This window comes from Penicillium soppii, assembly GCF_028829465.1.
Source record: "Penicillium soppii strain IBT 18220 chromosome Unknown utg000001l, whole genome shotgun sequence".
NCBI lineage: Eukaryota > Fungi > Ascomycota > Eurotiomycetes > Eurotiales > Aspergillaceae > Penicillium > Penicillium soppii.
The window spans coordinates 2394418-2413280 of NW_026643231.1; the positions used below are offsets into that span (position 1 = coordinate 2394418).

The 18863-nt window shown below is 48.3% G+C and overlaps 5 protein-coding genes across 5 annotated transcripts; 2 read left to right on the forward strand and 3 right to left on the reverse strand.

Moving 5' to 3' along the window:
- Positions 1-177: 177 nt before the first annotated feature.
- Positions 178-3109, forward strand: N7529_000904 (leucine--tRNA ligase NAM2; the record flags this gene model as incomplete). Its single annotated transcript, XM_057236435.1, has 2 exons — positions 178-657; positions 710-3109. The coding sequence occupies 2 exons, from the start codon at positions 178-180 to the stop codon at positions 3107-3109; spliced, it is 2880 nt and encodes a 959-aa protein (XP_057103238.1).
- A 223-nt stretch (positions 3110-3332) lies between these two features.
- Positions 3333-4471, reverse strand: N7529_000905 (SDR family oxidoreductase; the record flags this gene model as incomplete). The annotated part of the gene is made up of 2 exons (XM_057236436.1): positions 3333-4277; positions 4340-4471. 2 exons carry the CDS (start codon positions 4469-4471, stop codon positions 3333-3335), a joined length of 1077 nt encoding a protein of 358 aa, XP_057103239.1.
- A 240-nt stretch (positions 4472-4711) lies between these two features.
- Positions 4712-6584, reverse strand: N7529_000906 (Sec1 family protein; the record flags this gene model as incomplete). The annotated part of the gene is made up of 3 exons (XM_057236437.1): positions 4712-5350; positions 5400-6425; positions 6480-6584. The coding sequence occupies 3 exons, from the start codon at positions 6582-6584 to the stop codon at positions 4712-4714; spliced, it is 1770 nt and encodes a 589-aa protein (XP_057103240.1).
- Positions 6585-6886: 302 nt separating this feature from the next.
- Positions 6887-8720, forward strand: N7529_000907 (lysophospholipid acyltransferase; the record flags this gene model as incomplete). The annotated part of the gene is made up of 4 exons (XM_057236438.1): positions 6887-6908; positions 6961-7005; positions 7056-8174; positions 8236-8720. 4 exons carry the CDS (start codon positions 6887-6889, stop codon positions 8718-8720), a joined length of 1671 nt encoding a protein of 556 aa, XP_057103241.1.
- A 344-nt stretch (positions 8721-9064) lies between these two features.
- N7529_000908 (uncharacterized protein) lies at positions 9065-14146 on the reverse strand (the record flags this gene model as incomplete). Its single annotated transcript, XM_057236439.1, has 15 exons — positions 9065-9233; positions 9293-9667; positions 9721-9804; positions 9864-10550; positions 10609-10659; positions 10718-10789; positions 10850-10973; positions 11031-11366; positions 11447-11609; positions 11666-12411; positions 12457-12690; positions 12743-13022; positions 13069-13295; positions 13353-13881; positions 13928-14146. 15 exons carry the CDS (start codon positions 14144-14146, stop codon positions 9065-9067), a joined length of 4296 nt encoding a protein of 1431 aa, XP_057103242.1.
- Positions 14147-18863: the final 4717 nt, after the last annotated feature.

The window sequence follows — 18863 nt, forward strand, 5'->3', positions numbered from 1 at the left end:
GGAGATCAATGTAGTAAATACACTAGGCCTGATCAGGATTAGCTCCATCAAGCTCCGGGCTCCGGGGAAATTTGAAGATGCGCGCAAGGACATGATTCCAACGACAACTCGCAAATATGGCCTATACCTCCAATTCCTGAATCTAAATGACCGCTCAATAATGAAAAATAAGCAATCATGCAATCCCTTCTCCGACACCGAATGACCGGCGCAGTCGCGCAAAGCCGACTCGCGCGTCCAAGTCTCCGCCTCAAACCATCTTACATTCTAACTCGCCTCGCAAGCTCCCAAGCTCGCCGACTAGACCTACCAGCTCTCGACAAAAAATGGCAAGCAAAATGGCAAGACAGCGCCGCGCGCTCAACACCCCACACGAACACAAAACCCAAATCCTACATTTTATCCATGTTCCCATACCCATCTGGAACGCTGCACATGGGCCATCTGCGCGTGTACACGATCTCAGATGTGATCTCACGATTCTATAAAATGCGCGGACATGATGTGGTCCATCCAATGGGGTGGGATGCCTTTGGGCTGCCTGCGGAGAATGCGGCGATTGAGAGGGGCATTGATCCTGCTGTTTGGACGCAGGCGAACATAAAGAGAATGAAAGAGCAGCTGAGGTGCATATCTGCGGAGTTTGACTGGGATCGGGTATGTTTCGATCATCTTGTCTGGAGCTGGAGACGTTGGCTGACCAATACAGGAACTGGCTACTTGTGATCCGGAGTTCTATGAACATACACAGCGCATCTTTTTGATGCTTTATCAGAAGGGTTTGGCATACCAGGCTGAGGCACTGGTGAATTATGACCCGATTGATAAGACAGTTTTGGCCAATGAGCAAGTCGACGCGAATGGCTTTTCGTGGAGATCTGGTGCTAAGGTTGAGAAGTTGAATTTGAAACAGTGGTTCTTCCGGATTACTGAGTTCAAAGAGGCGCTTTTGAAGGATCTTGACTCTCTAGCTGGCGGCTGGCCTGAACGAGTTTTGACAATGCAGCGCAACTGGCTAGGGAAGTCTTATGGCGCCAAGGTCACTTTCCCTGTTACTATCAATAGTGCGGGGGGTGAAAAGGTCAATGTAAAGGTTTTTACTACTCGGCCAGACACTTTGTATGGCGTGGAATACCTCGCGCTGTCCTTGAACCACCCAATTGTCTTGAAGGCCGCCGAAAAGGACGAGAAGTTGCGCAAGTTCCTGGGCGAGGCTTCGTCGTTTGCACCGGACTCCAAGGCTGGATACCGGTTATCCGATGTTGAGGTGTCTCATCCCCTGTGCAATATTGATACAGAAACTGCCCACTTGAAAAGGAAACTTCCTGTCTTTGTGGCACCATATGTCCTGAGCGACTACGGCGAAGGGGCAGTTATGGGCGTTCCAGGTCATGACACAAGAGACATGATGTTCTTCAAGGAAAACATGAATCAGGAATCGATTCCTCTCGTCATTCAAGCCGAGTCAGGTGGGAATGAAGTCATCAATAGTGTTGTTCCGACGTCGGAGACAAAGGCTTTCACCCAAGAGGGCTTCTTGACTTCACACTGTGGAAAGTACCAAGGGATGCACTCTAAAGAGGCTGCGAAGCTCATTGTCAATGACTTGCAACAGGTTGGACAGGCCGAGTTCGTTGAAAGTTGGCGTTTGCGAGATTGGCTCATCAGCCGTCAGCGATACTGGGGTGCTCCAATTCCCATCATCCACTGCGGGGACTGTGGTCCGGTGCCCGTACCCGCCGAGGATCTCCCAGTGAAGCTACCGAAGATCGAGGGAGAGTGGCTTAAGGGAAAGAAAGGCAACCCTCTTGAGTCGTCAGAGGAGTGGCTCCACACCAACTGCCCTAGTTGTGGAGGACCCGCTCGGCGGGATACAGATACCATGGATACCTTCGTTGATTCGTCCTGGTACTTTCTGCGGTTCTTAGACCCTGCCAACAAGAAGGCTCCATTCTCTCCTTCGGTGGCACAAGCAGTGGATGTCTACATTGGGGGTGTCGAGCATGCCATTCTGCACCTTCTCTATGCACGTTTCATCTATAAGTTCCTTTCTGGATCAGAACTTTTCCCAGCTAGAGACTCTGCTGTCGCAGAGCCCTTCAAGGTTCTTCTTAGCCAAGGTATGGTGCACGGAAAGACATTCACCGATCCCTCGACAGGCCGGTTCCTTCTCCCCGACGAAGTCGATCTCACCCGCCCAGACCAGCCTTTGATCAAGGGAACTCAAGTCACACCCAACATTTCTTTCGAGAAGATGTCAAAGAGCAAATACAATGGCGTGGATCCTACATTGACCACGTCTAAATACGGCGCGGATGCCACTCGCGCACACATCCTGTTTTCCGCGCCAGTAAGCGAGGTCCTAGAATGGGACGAGAGCAAGATCGTCGGTGTGGAGCGCTGGTTCGGTCGGCTCTGGAAGCTCGTCCAAGATACCCAGCAATCCCTAGCAGGCTCCTCATTCACCGTTACAGAAGCAGAGGCCTCTAGTAGCCACGCCGTCTCCCTCCCAGCATCCCTTCAGGACCTGAGCGATTCTGACGCCGATGCAATTTTGGCCAGTCACAACACCATTGCATCAGTGACCGCATGCATCGAAAGCAACCCCTACGGTCTGAATACAGTAATCTCGGACCTGATCAAGCTAACGAACGCTCTCGCATCGGCACCCGCTACCTCCCCTCTCATCGCCTACCTCTCCATCTCATCTCTCCTCCGTTTGCTCGCCCCCATTGCCCCAGCTCTAGCATCTGAATCTTGGGAACTCCTGCACACAACAATAAGCACCACAAACCCATCGATCCTTTCATCTCCTTGGCCTACCACGCTCCTGACACCCGAACAAGTTGAAGTTCTCTCTTCTCGCGGTGGCCAAACGGTGGCTGTTCAGATTAACGGTAAACTTCGCTGTGCGGTTACCATTCCGCGAATGGAGACCGAGTCTCCGCAGGGCAAGAAGAATCCCTCACAGGAAGAGCAAGACTGGATTATTAGTCGAGTGTTGGAGACTGCTGAGGGACAGATGTGGCTTCGTGAGAAGCATGATTGGGAGAAGAGACGACGGGTCATCGTTGTTAAAGGGGGAAAATTGGTTAATGTTGTTTTCTAATTCCAATTGCTATGTTGGATGTGTATTTATAAAGATAGACTGTATATTAGCATGTAGGGCTACGAACATTATAGCGCTCTCTTCTCATTCCCATCGTGTCTATGCTAAGCACTTAGACCCACAGCCCAGAGCGAAGCTAGTTTTCTGATCACCAAGAACAGAGGAAAGAGATTTAATTTTGGGGGTATCATATAAAGACATTGACATTTCCTTGACAACAGGATCAACCACCCATTTCACCCCGGGTCTCAGAAAACGACCGATCCCGCCCAGGCGTCTCCAACGGAAAGCTGAGATGTTTCCAATCCTCAATTTCCTCAATGATACACTTCAACCGATCCCGAATACTCTCCACAGCATAAGTTCCCAAAATCAGCCTCAGCGGTGGATACGAGCAATGACCCAGCTGCCAAACCAAATGCGCCGCCTTAACAGCACTAGCAGGTTGCTTATCCCCCAACCACATCAACATACGACGCGCATGCGCAGCAGGACTCGTGGGAGTATTATACGGCTCACTGGGCGGCTTGACCAAAAAGTGGCCATAGAGCGGTAACGGCGAAGACAAATTATGCTCCGACGGATTGGCCGCCATAGCCGACGGCGAGACCAAATCCCCAATATCATCACGGCGCATATGCCCGGGCTCCACAAGCGTGCCCTTAATATTGAAACTATCAACCTCATATAGCATACTCTCCATGAGGCCCTCAACAGCATACTTGGACGCACAGTAGGGACCGAGACCAGGCACGCCGAGGGCGCCAGAGGTCGAGCTGAAAATAAGGTATCTGCCAGCGCGGCGCTGGCGAAAATGCGGCAGCGACAGCTGGATCATGTTCAGGGTTCCTGTGAAGTTTGTTTCGAATTGGTTGCGGATGTCGAACTCGTCTTGGTCTTCGCAGGCGCCGATGACGCCATAACCGGAGCAATTGGCTATCACGTCTATGTGACCGAAGCGGGCGATTGTCTGGTCGATGACTCTTTGGACGGTCTCGCGGACGCGCACGTCGCAGAGGAGACCCATACAGTTCTCGTGTTCGGATTCCAGCTCTTTCATTGCTTCTGGGCTGTTTTCGTAAGTGCGGCCTACGGCTGCTACTAGATCGTTATGGGAGAGGGTCGTTTTCACTAGGGAGCGACCCATGTGTCCGGTTGCGCCGAAGATCTGTTGGTCAACGGGTTAGTTCGTGGTTTGGTGGGGTTGGTGGGTTTGATGAGGTTGCTTACCAGCCATACTAGGGGTTTGGGAGGGTTCAAGGGAGTTGGAGGGTCGGTTGTTAGAGGGAGGTGAAGTGTTGGTTCTCGCGATTCTCGTGAGTCGCGCGGGGAGGATTGACCTCCTTGATATGTTTGGTCCATTGCTGTGAAGAAGGAAGTTGAAGATCTTCGTCTCCCCCACACTTTTGAGGGCGGTGACTTCAAGAGCTCGGGATACGACATTGGAGAGACTACATATGTACATCCCAGTACAATCCAATACTATGTTGGAGATAAATTTAATTATAAAGGCATTCATGGTGTAACATTGTAAAATAGAAGTACATTAAAGGTCAAAGAGTGCCCATTTCTTAAATACATCATGGAACCATCATTATATACTTAACGACCAACTTCACGTCGCAGCCGTCCCGCGGCCGTCGTAGGTCCTGGTTCCGGCCAGCTACCCACCGCATCATCAACTTCTTCCAAGAAAGTCGTGCTATTATGAATCGAGGTACCCCCCAGAACAACACGCACACCGGGTGAGCTAGCATTGACCTGAGCCACCATCTTGGCTTCCTCGTAGGTGACACCACCAACCATGAAGATAATGATATCCTGTGGCTTGTCACGCGTGTGGCCGCTACCCTCTAAGAAGGGGTATTGTAATTCCTTCAAACGGCCCTTGATGAGATTCTGAAGTGTCACTTCCAGTCGCGGGGAATGTTGAGTGTAGACATTTTCGACGCCTTTGAGGCCCTTGAAGCGGTCTCGTGCGCCGGAGAAGAAGGAGGTTGATTCAAAGAGGTCGGAGAACCCGCCTGCGACCGGTGGGGCTTGGAGAGAGTGGTGGTAGGCGAGAAGCTTGGGAATGAGGTTGACGCGGATGGAGGGGACTTCGCCTGCTGTCACAAGGAGGTCGAGGAGAATGGGTAGTGCGTTGTTAGGCTGTTTCTCATAGCGGAGGGCATATAGTGCTACCAGGCGTAGTTTGTTATCTGTTGGCACACTGGGGAGTGCGATGATTCGTTGTAGGGACTAGAGCGATGTGAGTGGGGAACCAATTTTTGTCTGCCTTCGAACATACCTTGAGGTCATTGGAGTGGTTATCACTGCAGGCGAGACTTTGTTCGAGCTCGCTCACGTCGAGGAGATTGTCCTCGCCGACACGTCGACTAAGTTCGCCCACCAGGGTAACATGTTTGCTCACATTGCCCGCAAGCTTGCGGAACTCCGGATAATCCTCCACAAAACGTTTCATATCCGCGATGGACTCGATGTTCGCGGTGCTTTGCGTTTTGGTTTGATATTGCTCGACATATTCTTTAATATTCTGACCCAAATCACCAAAGTTCTGGTACATGTTCTTCTTGAAGAACGGGTCTTGGTCTTGAGCCAAGACGATCTCCTTCAGCTCCGGTCGGATATCCGGTACATCCTGTAGATCAACCCGGCCATTATTGATGCCAAGCATTTCATGCACCATGGCCTGATATGTCCACTGGGTCAACAGTGGGGTGATGGGATCATCGCGACGGTCCAGAACGAGCAGGATGGGTGGTGTATCCGTCCGGCGGAAATTAAACAGCTGCTCCTCCTGTGTGATGTGGTATCTGACTTCTGTCGCTAGTTTTCGGGCCAATAGACTGTTCTTCTCGTATCTGATGAGGGGATTCTTTTTCAGTGAGAGTAGCAGGGCCAGTACTCCCTCCGTGGCTCGTTGTAGTGAATCTGGATTCCAGAGGTCGGGCGAATGGCTCCATATACGTTGCAAGGGGAAACCCAGCCCCAATGAGCAGAGGTCTGGGTTTATAACCAAGAAATCGGCGAATTGTTCCTGTACCGATTGAACAACCTCATGGCTGTCCGCTTCCGCGAGCCGCTCGAGGGCGGATTTGCGAATAATGTTGCTTAGGTAGATGTAATATTCGCCGTATTTAGGTTCGCGGAGTTCGTCGATCAGAAATTGAATAGAGGTCGGTGATGGGCGCACAAAGCATATACATCGTAGATGTCGCATCTTCTCGCGCGCGGCATTGTCAAGGCGGTCGATAAGGTAGACCTCGTGATTAAGGAGAGCGGACTGTGTGATGGCGGTTGAGATGATAGGGACCTGGTGATCGCATTAGCTTCAATGATATTGTCAGCTGCTGGTTAAATGACTCACTGTCTCGCTATCTAGAAGCAAGATCTTCATCTTAGACGAAGCTCCGGACTCGCCCACGGTGACCATCTTGGAGATGTACCCCGAGGCAGCCGTGACGACATCCATGGTGAAGATGCACCAGGCGCGTAGAAAGAAAAGGGAGAGAGAAAAGAAAAGAACAAAAGCAACAAATTGATTGAAACGAAGAGTCAAGCTAAGCTTTGATGTTTTGATCGAGGATAAATGTGGAATTGTGGAGAGATGAAGAAGTTGTTGGGGATTCCAAGTTTCCACATGACAACCTCGATCTTCTCTCTCTTTTCTTCTTTTTTGTCTTTCTCCCTACTTCTCCTTCTTTTATTCTAATCTTGGTCTTTTTTCTTCTTCTTGTTGTTTTGTTTTCGTGTTTTCTTCCATCAAGGTCAACTATGTTGCCTTACGTAGACCAGTGTTTGTTCCCCATCTCAAAGCTTCTCGGCCCTCAACTAACACCTCCCCGCAGTATTTGAGCTGCCAGCTCGGCTTACTGGCGCATCAGTTGATGAGCGTATGATCTTCCACTTTCAAACAACATTACCAGTTTCTGATTCTCTATAGTCAAATTGATCGGCTCATTCCTCTTATCCTACCCGCTAGCTGCCCTACTTAAACGCATCCCCGACGCGCAGCCCTGGAAAAAGAATGCATTCATCATTGGCGTGTCATTGTTCTACCTCGTCGGACTTTTCGACCTCTGGGATGGCCTGCGTACCCTGTTATACAGTGCTGCGGGCACTTACGCGATCGCATACTATGTGGATGGATCTCTGATGCCCTGGATCGGATTCCTGTTCCTCATGGGTCACATGTCGATGAACCATATTGTCCGTCAGGTGGCCGACGATGGTGCGTCGGTGGACATCACTGGAGCGCAAATGGTCATGGTTATGAAGCTTACTTCCTTCTGCTGGAACGTGCATGATGGTCGTCTAGCTCAAGATCAGCTGTCGGACTCACAGAAATACTCGGCCATCACCAAATTCCCCGCCATCGTGGACTACCTTGGTTATGTCATGTTTTTCCCCTCCCTGTTTGCCGGGCCGTCCTTTGAATTTGTCGACTACCGTCGCTGGATCGACACCACACTTTTCGATGTGCCTCCCGGCACTGACCCGTCAAAGGTGCCTCCAACCCGGAAGAAGCGCAAGATCCCTCGCAGTGGAACCCCCGCTGCTAAGAAAGCCGCTGAAGGCCTGATCTGGATTTTGGCCTTCATCCAGCTAGGCTCGTACTTCAGCACCGATTTCCTGCTTTCAGACGCGTTCCTGCAGTACCCCTTCCTGCGCCGCGTTTTTACAGTCCACATGGTAGGCTTCACCGCGCGCACCAAGTACTACGGTGTCTGGGCTTTGACTGAAGGCGCCTGTATCTTGTCTGGTATGGGATACAACAACTTTGACCCCAAGTCGGGTAAGGTCTTCTGGAACCGACTGGAAAACGTCAATCCCTGGAGTCTGGAGACTGCGCAGAATTCCCACGCCTATTTGGGTAGCTGGAACAAAAACACCAACCACTGGCTGCGCAACTATGTCTACCTGCGTGTTACACCAAAGGGCAAGAAGCCCGGTTTCCGCGCTAGCATGGCTACCTTCGCTACCAGTGCGCTTTGGCACGGTTTCTACCCAGGATATTACATGACCTTTGTCCTGGGCTCCTTCATTCAGACTGTTGCCAAGAGTATGTTCAAACCAAGACAATGACATAAATTGATTATGTTGTATTTACTAACAATTAAAAGACTTCCGCCGCTACGTGCGCCCCTTCTTCTTGACTCCAGATGGCACAAAACCTATGCCAAACAAGCGCTACTACGACATCTTCAGCTGGCTCGCAACCCAGCTGACTCTATCCTACGCCGTGATGCCCTTCGTCCTTCTCAGGTTCGACGAGTCCGTCACAGTCTGGAGCCGTGTCTACTACTACGGTATCATCAACTGTGCCGTCTCACTAATTGCTTTCGCCTCCTTCTCGCCTCTGAAGAGTTACCTCGTTTCCACTCTGAAGCGCCGCAACAGGCCCCACGTCGGCCGCACCGCTAGTATGGAGTCTGTGCGCCCTCCTGTCCTTGGTCTGCCAAATGATCCCGAGCGCGACTTCGATGAGGTTGTTGCGGAGATCAGGGCCGAGATTGAGTTCCGTGGACGTCGTGGTAGTACGGCTACTATGCCTACTGGTGAGGAATTGAAAGCTGCTGTGGAGCAGAAGATTGGGCGGAAGTTGTAGGCTGCAGAACGAGTCAAAAAGATTTTGGTTGGATTCGGGATAGAAATTGGTTAGAAGACTTGGAAGGACTCGTTAGATGTTCTCCTTTCTGTAGGAAGTAATTATTTATGTCTTTCTTCGCACTATATTTCATGTCAGCTGGGTTGATAATGACACGTCCAACATAGCAGAAATGGTAATCGATGGAATTTAATGATATATCACTCGCTATGAAAAATGTCATACATAATCTTGAAAGCCAATCCTTAACATTTAGTCTATAGTTCGACGAAGATTTCAAACCTCTCAGTGCTGGGCCCGACACGAGTGGTCACCTGCTGTTCATCTTGTGAACACGCGCAACCCTAAAATTCACCAACGAACCCTAACTTCACGATACGCCCATTTTCAAGGAGTGCGACCCTATCAAAGTCAAGAATGGTGTGCATTTTGTGCACAATAGCAATGATAGTCTGACTCTGGAAATGTTCCCGAATCACAGTCTGCATCAACACATCTGTTTCAGCGTCCACACTTGATAAAAGATGTCAGTATTACATCCGTGTAGTTCGCCGAAGGTCTTGGCTACTTACCTGCTAGTGGCCTCATCCATAATGACTATACTGCTGGACTTGCACATTGCGCGTGCGAGACAAAAAAGCTGCTGTTGTCCATAGGACAAAAGCTCATCCGACCAGTCGGCATCGAGTCCACCTTTGGTTTCAATATCAGGCCATAGTTTGACCACTTGAAGGGCATCAATGATTGCGTCGTCGGTGGCATTGCCCTCTGGGTTTGCATTGAGGCGTATTGAGCCTCGTAGGAAGAAGGGTTGTTGAGGGATGGTATTGATTCTAGATCGAACGGTCGCTCTGGAGACCTTAGAAATGTCTACGCCATCAATGAGAATGGTGCCGCTGCTCGGTTCGAGGATTCGTAGAAGTGCTGAAATGAGGGAGGATTTTCCACTAATGGTTTCATTAGAATATACTCTTTCGAATTTTTCGGAGAGAACACGAACCTGCCAGTCCTACCACATATAGCGATCTTTTCACCAGCATGAATGTGAAGGTCAATATCGCTGAGAACAGGATCTGATGTAACCCTATTAAAAGCCAAGAGCGTGAGAACGAGGTCAACGTAAATCATTATTCAGAAACATACTCATAAGAGGCGGAGAGGCCGCGAATCTCAACACTACCTCGTTGAGGCCAGCTTTCAGGGACAACCTCCGTTTCAGAATCCAGATCCTCGGTCACTGCTTGTTGCGTATAGGAGCGGATTCTAGCAACCGCACCAATGGAAGTTTCCAACCCAATCCAGTTTTTCACAAGCGATTGAAGTGTATAACTGAAGTTGACGATATTGAATAGGGCAATGCCCAGCAAATTCATCGAAGGACTACCCTTCATAGAAAGCGCAACAGAAATGACAATCACGGCAATCGCTGCAACAATCAAATCCAAGACAAGGGTCAACCACCGCTGAATGCAGTAAAGCAAATAGAAAGGGCGCTGGGATGCATCCAATGCAACTCGATTGCGACGCTTGTAGTCCTCTACCCAGCCATAAGCGCGGATGTTGGACAGACCACCAAGTACTTCCAGGAATTGGGAGAAAAGTGGTGCTTTGGCCTCAATGTCTAGGAGACGCATTTGGCGAGAGGTTTTGACGTAGAATTTTGCTAAGTAATACACAGCCAGAACGCAGAATGGGATCACTGCTGCTGTGACGTAGGAGGAGCCGACGAATACGAGGAAGCCTTCAATGATGCAACTTAGCACGGCATTAACCGTTAGTTCTAAAGTCTCAGGGAGCTCGGCGTCGATAAGCTCTAGGTCTTGACTAAATCTGCAAGGTAATATTTGTTAATAATCAGAAGAATCTAGAGGATTTGGTATGCGCTCACCTATTCGTGGTGTTTCCAATATCCGTCGATGTTAAGAATGAAGTCGTCGCGCTGGATAAGATGTTAGTAACATGGATATCAAAAGTAAAACTGATGTTTCCGATCTCACCCCATTGTAGTACGCAGAAGAATCTCGTGGAAGCGACGGGACGTCTGGGGTTGTATGATCATGATGATGATCCTGTATAAAGTTAATGATCCGAAGGCGACCCAGCTTGACTAAGATAGAGATCAAACAAACCATGAGCCAAGAAAAGTCATCGAAAGAGAAAAGAGCCCAAGTGCAGCATACACACCCAACCAATACCAGACATGTTGATTAGGATATTGCTCATTAGCCTGAGTCCACCGCTGTAGCCATATCTCTTTGGTGTAGGTCAGCACTCAATAATTTCGCATTGCAACAAGACTTCAGAACTCACGTGGAAAGCTGAGGCTAGAAATGAACAGAACACAACATATGAGAAAGAGGGTCAGAAGAGGCCAGCCAATGTTTTGGAAGTAGAAGGAATAAACTGTCAAATCTCCAGTTCGTCGACTCATGTCTTCGGTCTGTTCTTCTTCTATGTTCAATCCTTGGATTGTTTCATCATCCAACACAATGTCCGGCGCTCGAGTGGTGTTCGGCGGTTGGGAGCTTTCGGAAATGGTGCTAACATAACCATTGGTGTTCATTAGATGTTGATAGGAGCCTTGTTCAATGACTCTTCCATTTGCATCTAGTGCAATGATGTTATCTGCGTAGGCAAGGTGATGTGCTGGGGACACCAATCATTAGCAATCTGAATAGATAGCCTTGACAAACCCAACCCCCCCCGGGAAAATAGGACGTACACACCTGAGTTTGTAGCCATAATTACCGTCTGTCCGGATCCTTTGATGATACCTCGGGCAGCAAATACATTCTCAAGGATGATCTTTTCCGTTTCACGGTCCAGACCCGTCAGAGCATCATCCAACACAAGGACCGCCTCTTTTGAGTAAAGAGCCCGCGCAAGTGCCTAGGCATGTCTGCATTAGCTTGGAAACCGCAAGGTATCAATCCAGAGAGCCATACCACCCGCATTTGCTGTCCACCGCTAAGCCTAGATCCACGAACACCGACTTTGGTTTGGTCACCGACAGGAAGTTGTTGAAAGTCAGCCTGCAAAGCACATAATTTGATCACCTGGTTATACGTGGTTTGATCCCAGGATGATCCCCCAATGATGTTTTCCTGTATTGTTCCAAATGTAATCCATGGCGACTGGCTACAGTGAGCAGCATGGGTGAAGCTTGTAGAAATTGTACCGGAACATTCAGAGATCTCCCCAAGAAGTACCTTTAGGAAAGAAGATTTCCCACTTCCCACTGGTCCAACGATCATTGTAATTTGAGACGCTGGAATGTCAAGATTTAGATCTTTCAGAACAGGCTCTTCATCAACAGACCATGATGCGGATAGATTTCGAATGACAGCAGCACAAGCCTGTTGAGTATTCTGGGCCTCAGTTGGCGATTCAATCTCAATCAGAGGGGTTATGATGCCCGGTGAATCAGATTGCAAATGGGGTTCGTGTTTCAGTCGATAATCGACTCTTTCCGTCTCCAGTAAATGCTTTTGAATCCGCTGGAAGCAATTGACAACTGTCATGGAATCCTCGACGCCATTCACAATAGCCCCCAATGGCTGATCCAACAAGGAGAACAGGGTAAGTGCAGAAAACGCCAGCCCATTCGTGAGTGTAGCTGAGTCGTTCGCACGCGCGATTAGAATGAAGGCACCAAAGCCAAACACAGGGCCGATAGTGAATGAAGAGTACGCTATTGAATTAGCCGAGGTCTCATAGCCATAGTAAGTTTACCTACCCAGTGTGACTCCCAGTGTTTCATAGAGCCGAAATAGAAACGAGGCTTTGATTTCCGCAGATCGCAGATTCCGAAGACTGGCGGAGATGGTCTCAGTCAAGCCTGTCATTTTGACATTTTTCATCACACCAAGCACTTTTGCTGTTACAGCGACTCGCTCTTCAACGGCCTCTAGCCATACCCCCTGTGCGTCTCCACAAGCAACTCCTAGCGGAATTCCCAACAACAAGCATACTATGAACGCCTCAGTCAGCTGTAAATTAACAACCAGATTGTCAATACTCACAAACAGCAATAACAGTAGATGCAATCATTGCCAAGTTTAGTAGTCTTGCCAGCAGCCACAAGGCGATCGCGACCTCAATGATACTAGCGTACACTTCGTGGATCTCCCTCATACCACTTCCAATTCGTTCGATATCGGTACTCATCAGCGTTATCGCAGCGGAATCGGAAACGACAGAGGTGCTCATGCGCAACGTCTTGTCGAAGATGAGAGTCACTAAGCTTCCCCGAGCCATGGTGATAATGCGATTCGTCTGATGTTCGTAAGCAGCGTAGGAAATCTGTATTGATTAGCACAGCTCTCATCGACCGCAGAATACTACATACAGCGATACCGAGGTACACGATGGCATAGGCGGCAACGAGCCCGTACGCATAGTTGGTCGAATTGACGTGTTCTGGCTCTGACATGAAATTGATCACACGCTCCACGAGGAAAGGCTGAGCAAAACAAAAGGCTGTAAATGCCAGTCGGGGAAGAACACCTTCTAGGAAATCCCACTTATGGTGAGACATCACAGTCCACAAAAGTGCGTTCGGCTTATATTTGTTGGCTAGAGCATTGCATTAATTACTGATTGAATGGTTCAAAAAACAGATTTGGAGCATACCCTTTTCCCATTTTTCGAAGAGAGATTGAGGGTCAGAGGCAGCTGTGATGCTGTCGTCAAGTGCTGGGAGACTATCCACTGTCAGCTGAGATTTTGACCCACGCCAAAGAAGACCATTCAGCCACCAGAAGACAGCCCGGTTGAGCACACCACTTGTCGACTCAATCGGGCTATTCTGGTACGTCTTTTTGAGCAAGCTTTGCTTCTCTCTCGCCTCCAGGACGACAGTGATCGATTTGATGACGCATGATATAGCAAACCAAGTGGCCACAGACGAAGGAACCGGCATGAAATATAAGGTCCGTAGACGAGCGAGATCAAAGAGCAGCGTAAAGCCGAGGAAGACATTGATGATTGTGGATGGACGAATTGTGCGAAGATGCTCAAGATGAGACAAGTACATCAAAACGCACGAGGCGCCGATCGTGAGAGATGTCGTGGCTATAGTCGCCTTGGTTTTGGGAGTGTTTTGTCGAGTCCAAAGGACTAACAGCACGTTCTGGCACACTATGTAGAATAACCAAGATGACTGCACGGATTAGCGTGAAAATGTAAGCATACTCTTGACCACACACCTCCTTCACGGCATACGACCATGATCGATTGACTGTTTCAGAGGCGGTTTGCAATTTCAAAACGCGAACCAATGCAGCTAAACAAACGAGACCTAGCGGTACTAGGGTGAGAATGCATTCTTCGAACAAAAGAGTGAAGTCAAAGCCATGTAAACAAGACGACGCGACAGTGGGACCGAAAACATCCTCCACTTCAATTGAACAAGAAGGGTCTAACATGGTCAGTGGTCAGTATGATATTGTAAAATTTGGGCGAGCATGTCAAATGAAATGTGCGAAGATGAGGCTTAAGATGAGGCTTAGTGTATGTGGGGTAGAATTAAGGGGTCCAAATCGGGAGATCGCTGATGCCTAACCCTTTTTTGACTCAGAAATGAGTCAATGAGAACCTTGGAATCGTCGTATTATCTCGTACGTAATCATATGGACATAGCTGGAATGAAAATAAATCATTGTTCTACCTAAATATAGTATTTACTACTTTTACTACTATGATTACATACCTAGGTGCCTGTAGGTACCGGATATTAGACGCACCGGGAGTCGCCCTTTGGGAACCACAGAACACGTGACCGTCACTCCATGATCTACTCCGCGGGAGTATATCACAGGAGTAGACAGTGACTCTAGCATCTACCCCTAGGGAGTAGATCTGGGAGTAGGAACGAAGGATATATAAGGGCACTCATTTCATGTATCTAGTTTAGTTCTTCGTCTTCAATTACACATTATTACTTGTGAATACCTTTGGAACCTCAGAGACTCTTTACATTGATTATAACTTAACAAACGCTACGACTAGACCAATACTTCGGTATAGATCTATTCGGCGCACTATCTGGCAGGTCTTCTCTACCGAGACTGGGAGGCCAAAAACTCGATTCTGCTCACGTGGCAAATGTCTTTTGACTATATTCAAAGAGTAAGGCCGTCCGCAACCGACTTACTTTCTTTGATGTGTTTTTTCGATCGACAGGGAATCCCTATGAATACCCTTCGTGATCCGCAAAGCCAGGAAATAAATGACATTTTAGGTTCGAAAAATGTCATGGACAGTTCGAGTGAAGAGGATGGGGATAGTGTGTCGGACTATGACTCTGGCGCAGATCAGCGTTTCGAAGAAGATGTGACAACACTCTGCGACTATTCATTAATCTCGATTGGGGAGAACAACGCAATATTCACGATGCATCGACTCGTGCAGTTAACAGTACGCACATGGTTGAAAATTCATGGAAAGCAATTGCAGTGGAATGAAAGATTCATCAACAATCTATGGCGTGAGTTTCCGACAGGTGAATATGAAAATTGGGAACGGTGCCGGTCGCTCTTTCCGCATGTTAAACTAGCGGTGTTGTAAAGACCAGAATCACACGGCTCTCGACAATAATGGGCCACGTTGCTTTACAGAGCAGCGTGGTATGCGCAATTAAACGGGAATATTGCAGAATCAATAGACATGGCGTCTAAATCAAGAAAGCAAAATTCGAAGATATTTGGCGCAGATGGTGAAGAGACTTTGAGTAGCACTGCCGTGTTAGCGACAGCATATAGGCTTAAGGGCCAGTGGGAGGAAGCTGAGCAGCTTCAAATACAGGTGAAGGAGATAAGCAAGAAGAAGCTCGGCGGGGACCATCCCTCTACGCTATTGAGCATGAACAATCTAGCGTTGACATACCAGAATCAAGGTCGGTGGGAGAACGCCGAACAGCTCCAGGTGCATGTTATGGAGATAATCAAGACGAAGCTTGGCTCAGACCATCCCCTCTACGCTATTGAGCATGAACAACCTAGCGTTGACGTATTGGAATCAGGGCCGGTGGGAGAAGGCCGAGCAGCTTCAGATACAGGTGATGGAGATAAGCAAGAAGAAGCTCGGCTGGGACCATCCCTCTACCCTGTGGAGTATGAACAACCTAGCATCAACGTACCAGAACCAAGGCCGGTGGAAAGAGGCCGAGCAGCTCCAGGTATACGTGATGGAGATAAGAAAGATGAAGCTCAGCACAGACCATCCCTCTACGCTATCCAGCATGAGTAATCTAGCGTTGACATACCAGAAGCAAGGCCAGTGGAAGAAGGCCGAACAGGTCCAGGTGCAGCTTATGGAGATAAGCAAGGCGAAACTTGGCCCAGACCATTCCTCTACGCTATCCAGCATGAACAACCTCGCGTCAACGTACCAGAGCCAAGGTCGATGGGAGGAGGCCAAGCAGCTCCAGGTACAGGTCTTGGAAATAAGCAAGACGAAGCTTGGCTCGGACCACCCCTCTACACTATCAAGTATGAACAATCTAGCGTTAATGCATTGGAACCATGGCCGGTGGGGCGAGGCGGAGCAGTTACAGATGCAAGTCATGGATACTCGCAAGACGACGCTCGGCACGGACCATCCCTCTACGCTGACAAGCATGAGTAACCTAGCGTCGACATACTGGAGCCAGGGCCGATGGGAGGAGGCGGAGCAGCTCTTTGTGCAGGTCGTGGAGAGTCGGAAGACAAAACTCGGGGAGGACCATCCCGACACGCTGACGAGCATGGCCAACCTAGCGTCGACGTTCTGGAATCAGGGCCGATGGGAGGAGGCGGAGCAGCTCGAGGTACAGCTTATGGAGACTCGCAAGACAACGCTCGGGGAGGACCATCCCGACACGCTGACGAGCATGGCAAACCTTGCCTTCACTTGGGAGTCTACAGGTCGGCAAGGCGAAGCAATCGATTTGCTTAGAGCCTGCGTGGCTAAGCAGCAACGAGTTTTAGGCTCCACTCATCCTCACACTGTCTCCAATAACAACACGCTACTGGAATGGGAAACAGCGGATCTTACTGTCGACGCATGATGTATTTATCGTATTTTGTTTGTCTCACGTTGAATTTGCCTTGCTATATTTGGTTGTCCAATTATGCTTATTATTCATTACGGTTCAGTTTACTTAGCAACCGTGCATTTGACAATCCATTGTTTTCTATACGTGTAAAATACATTTTCTGTATTGCTGTATTGAAGGAACCGTACTCTGTAGATTTGACGTAATAGCCTCTGCATACATACTATATTGGGACTAGAGTGTCTTGGTTTGGATTCCAGAAAGATCTCCTTGCGGCAAGCATGGAAGCCAATTCCGAATATGACTATAGTACTAACGACATAGAGCTAAAGAGCACTATGTAGTTATGAAATATTCATCTTTGTAAACTCCTTAGATTTATTTCAGTTTTACCTCTTAGCACTGGGAGGCAGATTGGATTTCATGGAAACCCGATAACACCCAAAGATTGTGCTCATAATCTTTATCAAATCTGTGAGTGGAATGGGTTTTTATAATTCCATGGTGTCCGGCTTCATAAGGTGTTATTGAATTGGGCAGAATGAGTCGAGATGGGCGATTGGGAGGTGGATGAGAATGGGGTTGCTGGTGGAATTGAGAAGTTCAAGGATGCTGATACGCCCGATCATTGAGAGAAGTATCAGATTCCGCTTTCTTGATGAGAATAACAAAGAAAACACGCAAAGTATCTTCAAAAATGGTCAAGAGTTCAGAATTTGAGTCGACGCAAGTCCAAATTTCAACGGGTCGAGTACCCGTACACGCGGCCGTGACCTGACACTTTCTGCAGGTTTCAACAGGCCTCCATTAGAATAGGTATATCTAAACGCTAGTTACCAAGCAGGGCATTTAAGTGACAAGATGAGCTGAGAAGTCTATAAACACGTCCTCTACCTCCAGCAATTTGCTCTATGACAGGAATATGAGGTCAATCTGTATGGGAACTAGAATGGTCATATCGAACTATCTAACTGAAAACTATGAGATGAACGAGTTTGTAGGACATGCCGATAGGGAGTAATATGCACTGATGTGAGGTGTCTGACATTGATGTTGTAAGATAATCTGGGTAAGTACCCAGAAATCCATATGCAGATCCACCATAGTTCTGACACTCTACAACCCAATCACTTGACTACAAATCACTTGATTACGTGAAGTCGAGCAGGCGTTTTGTCTGACGCACTTGATGAGTTCTCGCCGTATCAACTACTGCACCTGCCCTTTTGATCTTCAAAGTCGCACCTCTTCTTTAGGCCGAGACACCTATCACACGCCTGTTGACTATTAGTATGGGAGAACAAAATAAGGATGACCGTTTACCATTCATGTCGTTGTCCATTGAAAGGAAGGTAAGTACGGGGCCCGTGCGTGGATGATTTGATTGATTTGGCCCATTTTTCCACTGCAAATTAGTTTGTGGGGAAACTGAGCTCAAATGTAAGAAATTCACCATTAAAAAACACTTGGCGCGACGAGAAGTGGGATGATTTGTGCACTACTGGTCCGTAAAACCGGGTATTTGGTTGACGTCCATCGTGTCGGTGCTCTTCACGTATCTCTCTGTTTATTATGCAAATAGACGAAAGGCTGTATTCTTGCAAGCTTAATTGAGCTACTGTGTTCAAGACTCAGATATGAAGAGAATGAGGGAAGACGTGGAAGTCTTTACGCCACATGATCCGCCGAAACAACTCAGTGCAGAAAAGTGGACGTAAGAGTTGGCAGCCGGTGTCGAAATCCCCGCTCCAGTACACATATATCGAGTATCCATTGTTGGACACACGGGATAGAAGTGTTACAAGTCCGGTCTCGAAACGGTCGACGGGAGTATCTGGCCTACTCCGCACAGATCGACGCCTTGGCGCTTTTATGCATATTTATGAACACCAGGTATACCTGTGAATTATATTCATGTTGTACGAAGCCAATGCATTGCTGATATGTCTGAGAATGGGGATAAAAGTGTGGTAATTATGTGCACAAATAATGCAAAGCTATGAGTCTAAACTGTTCGTTTGATCATATGTATAAAGGCTTTATAACCAAGGGGTAAAATTTCTCTTCACCCGTTTCTTTCTCATCACCCCACAGCTATATTATACCTC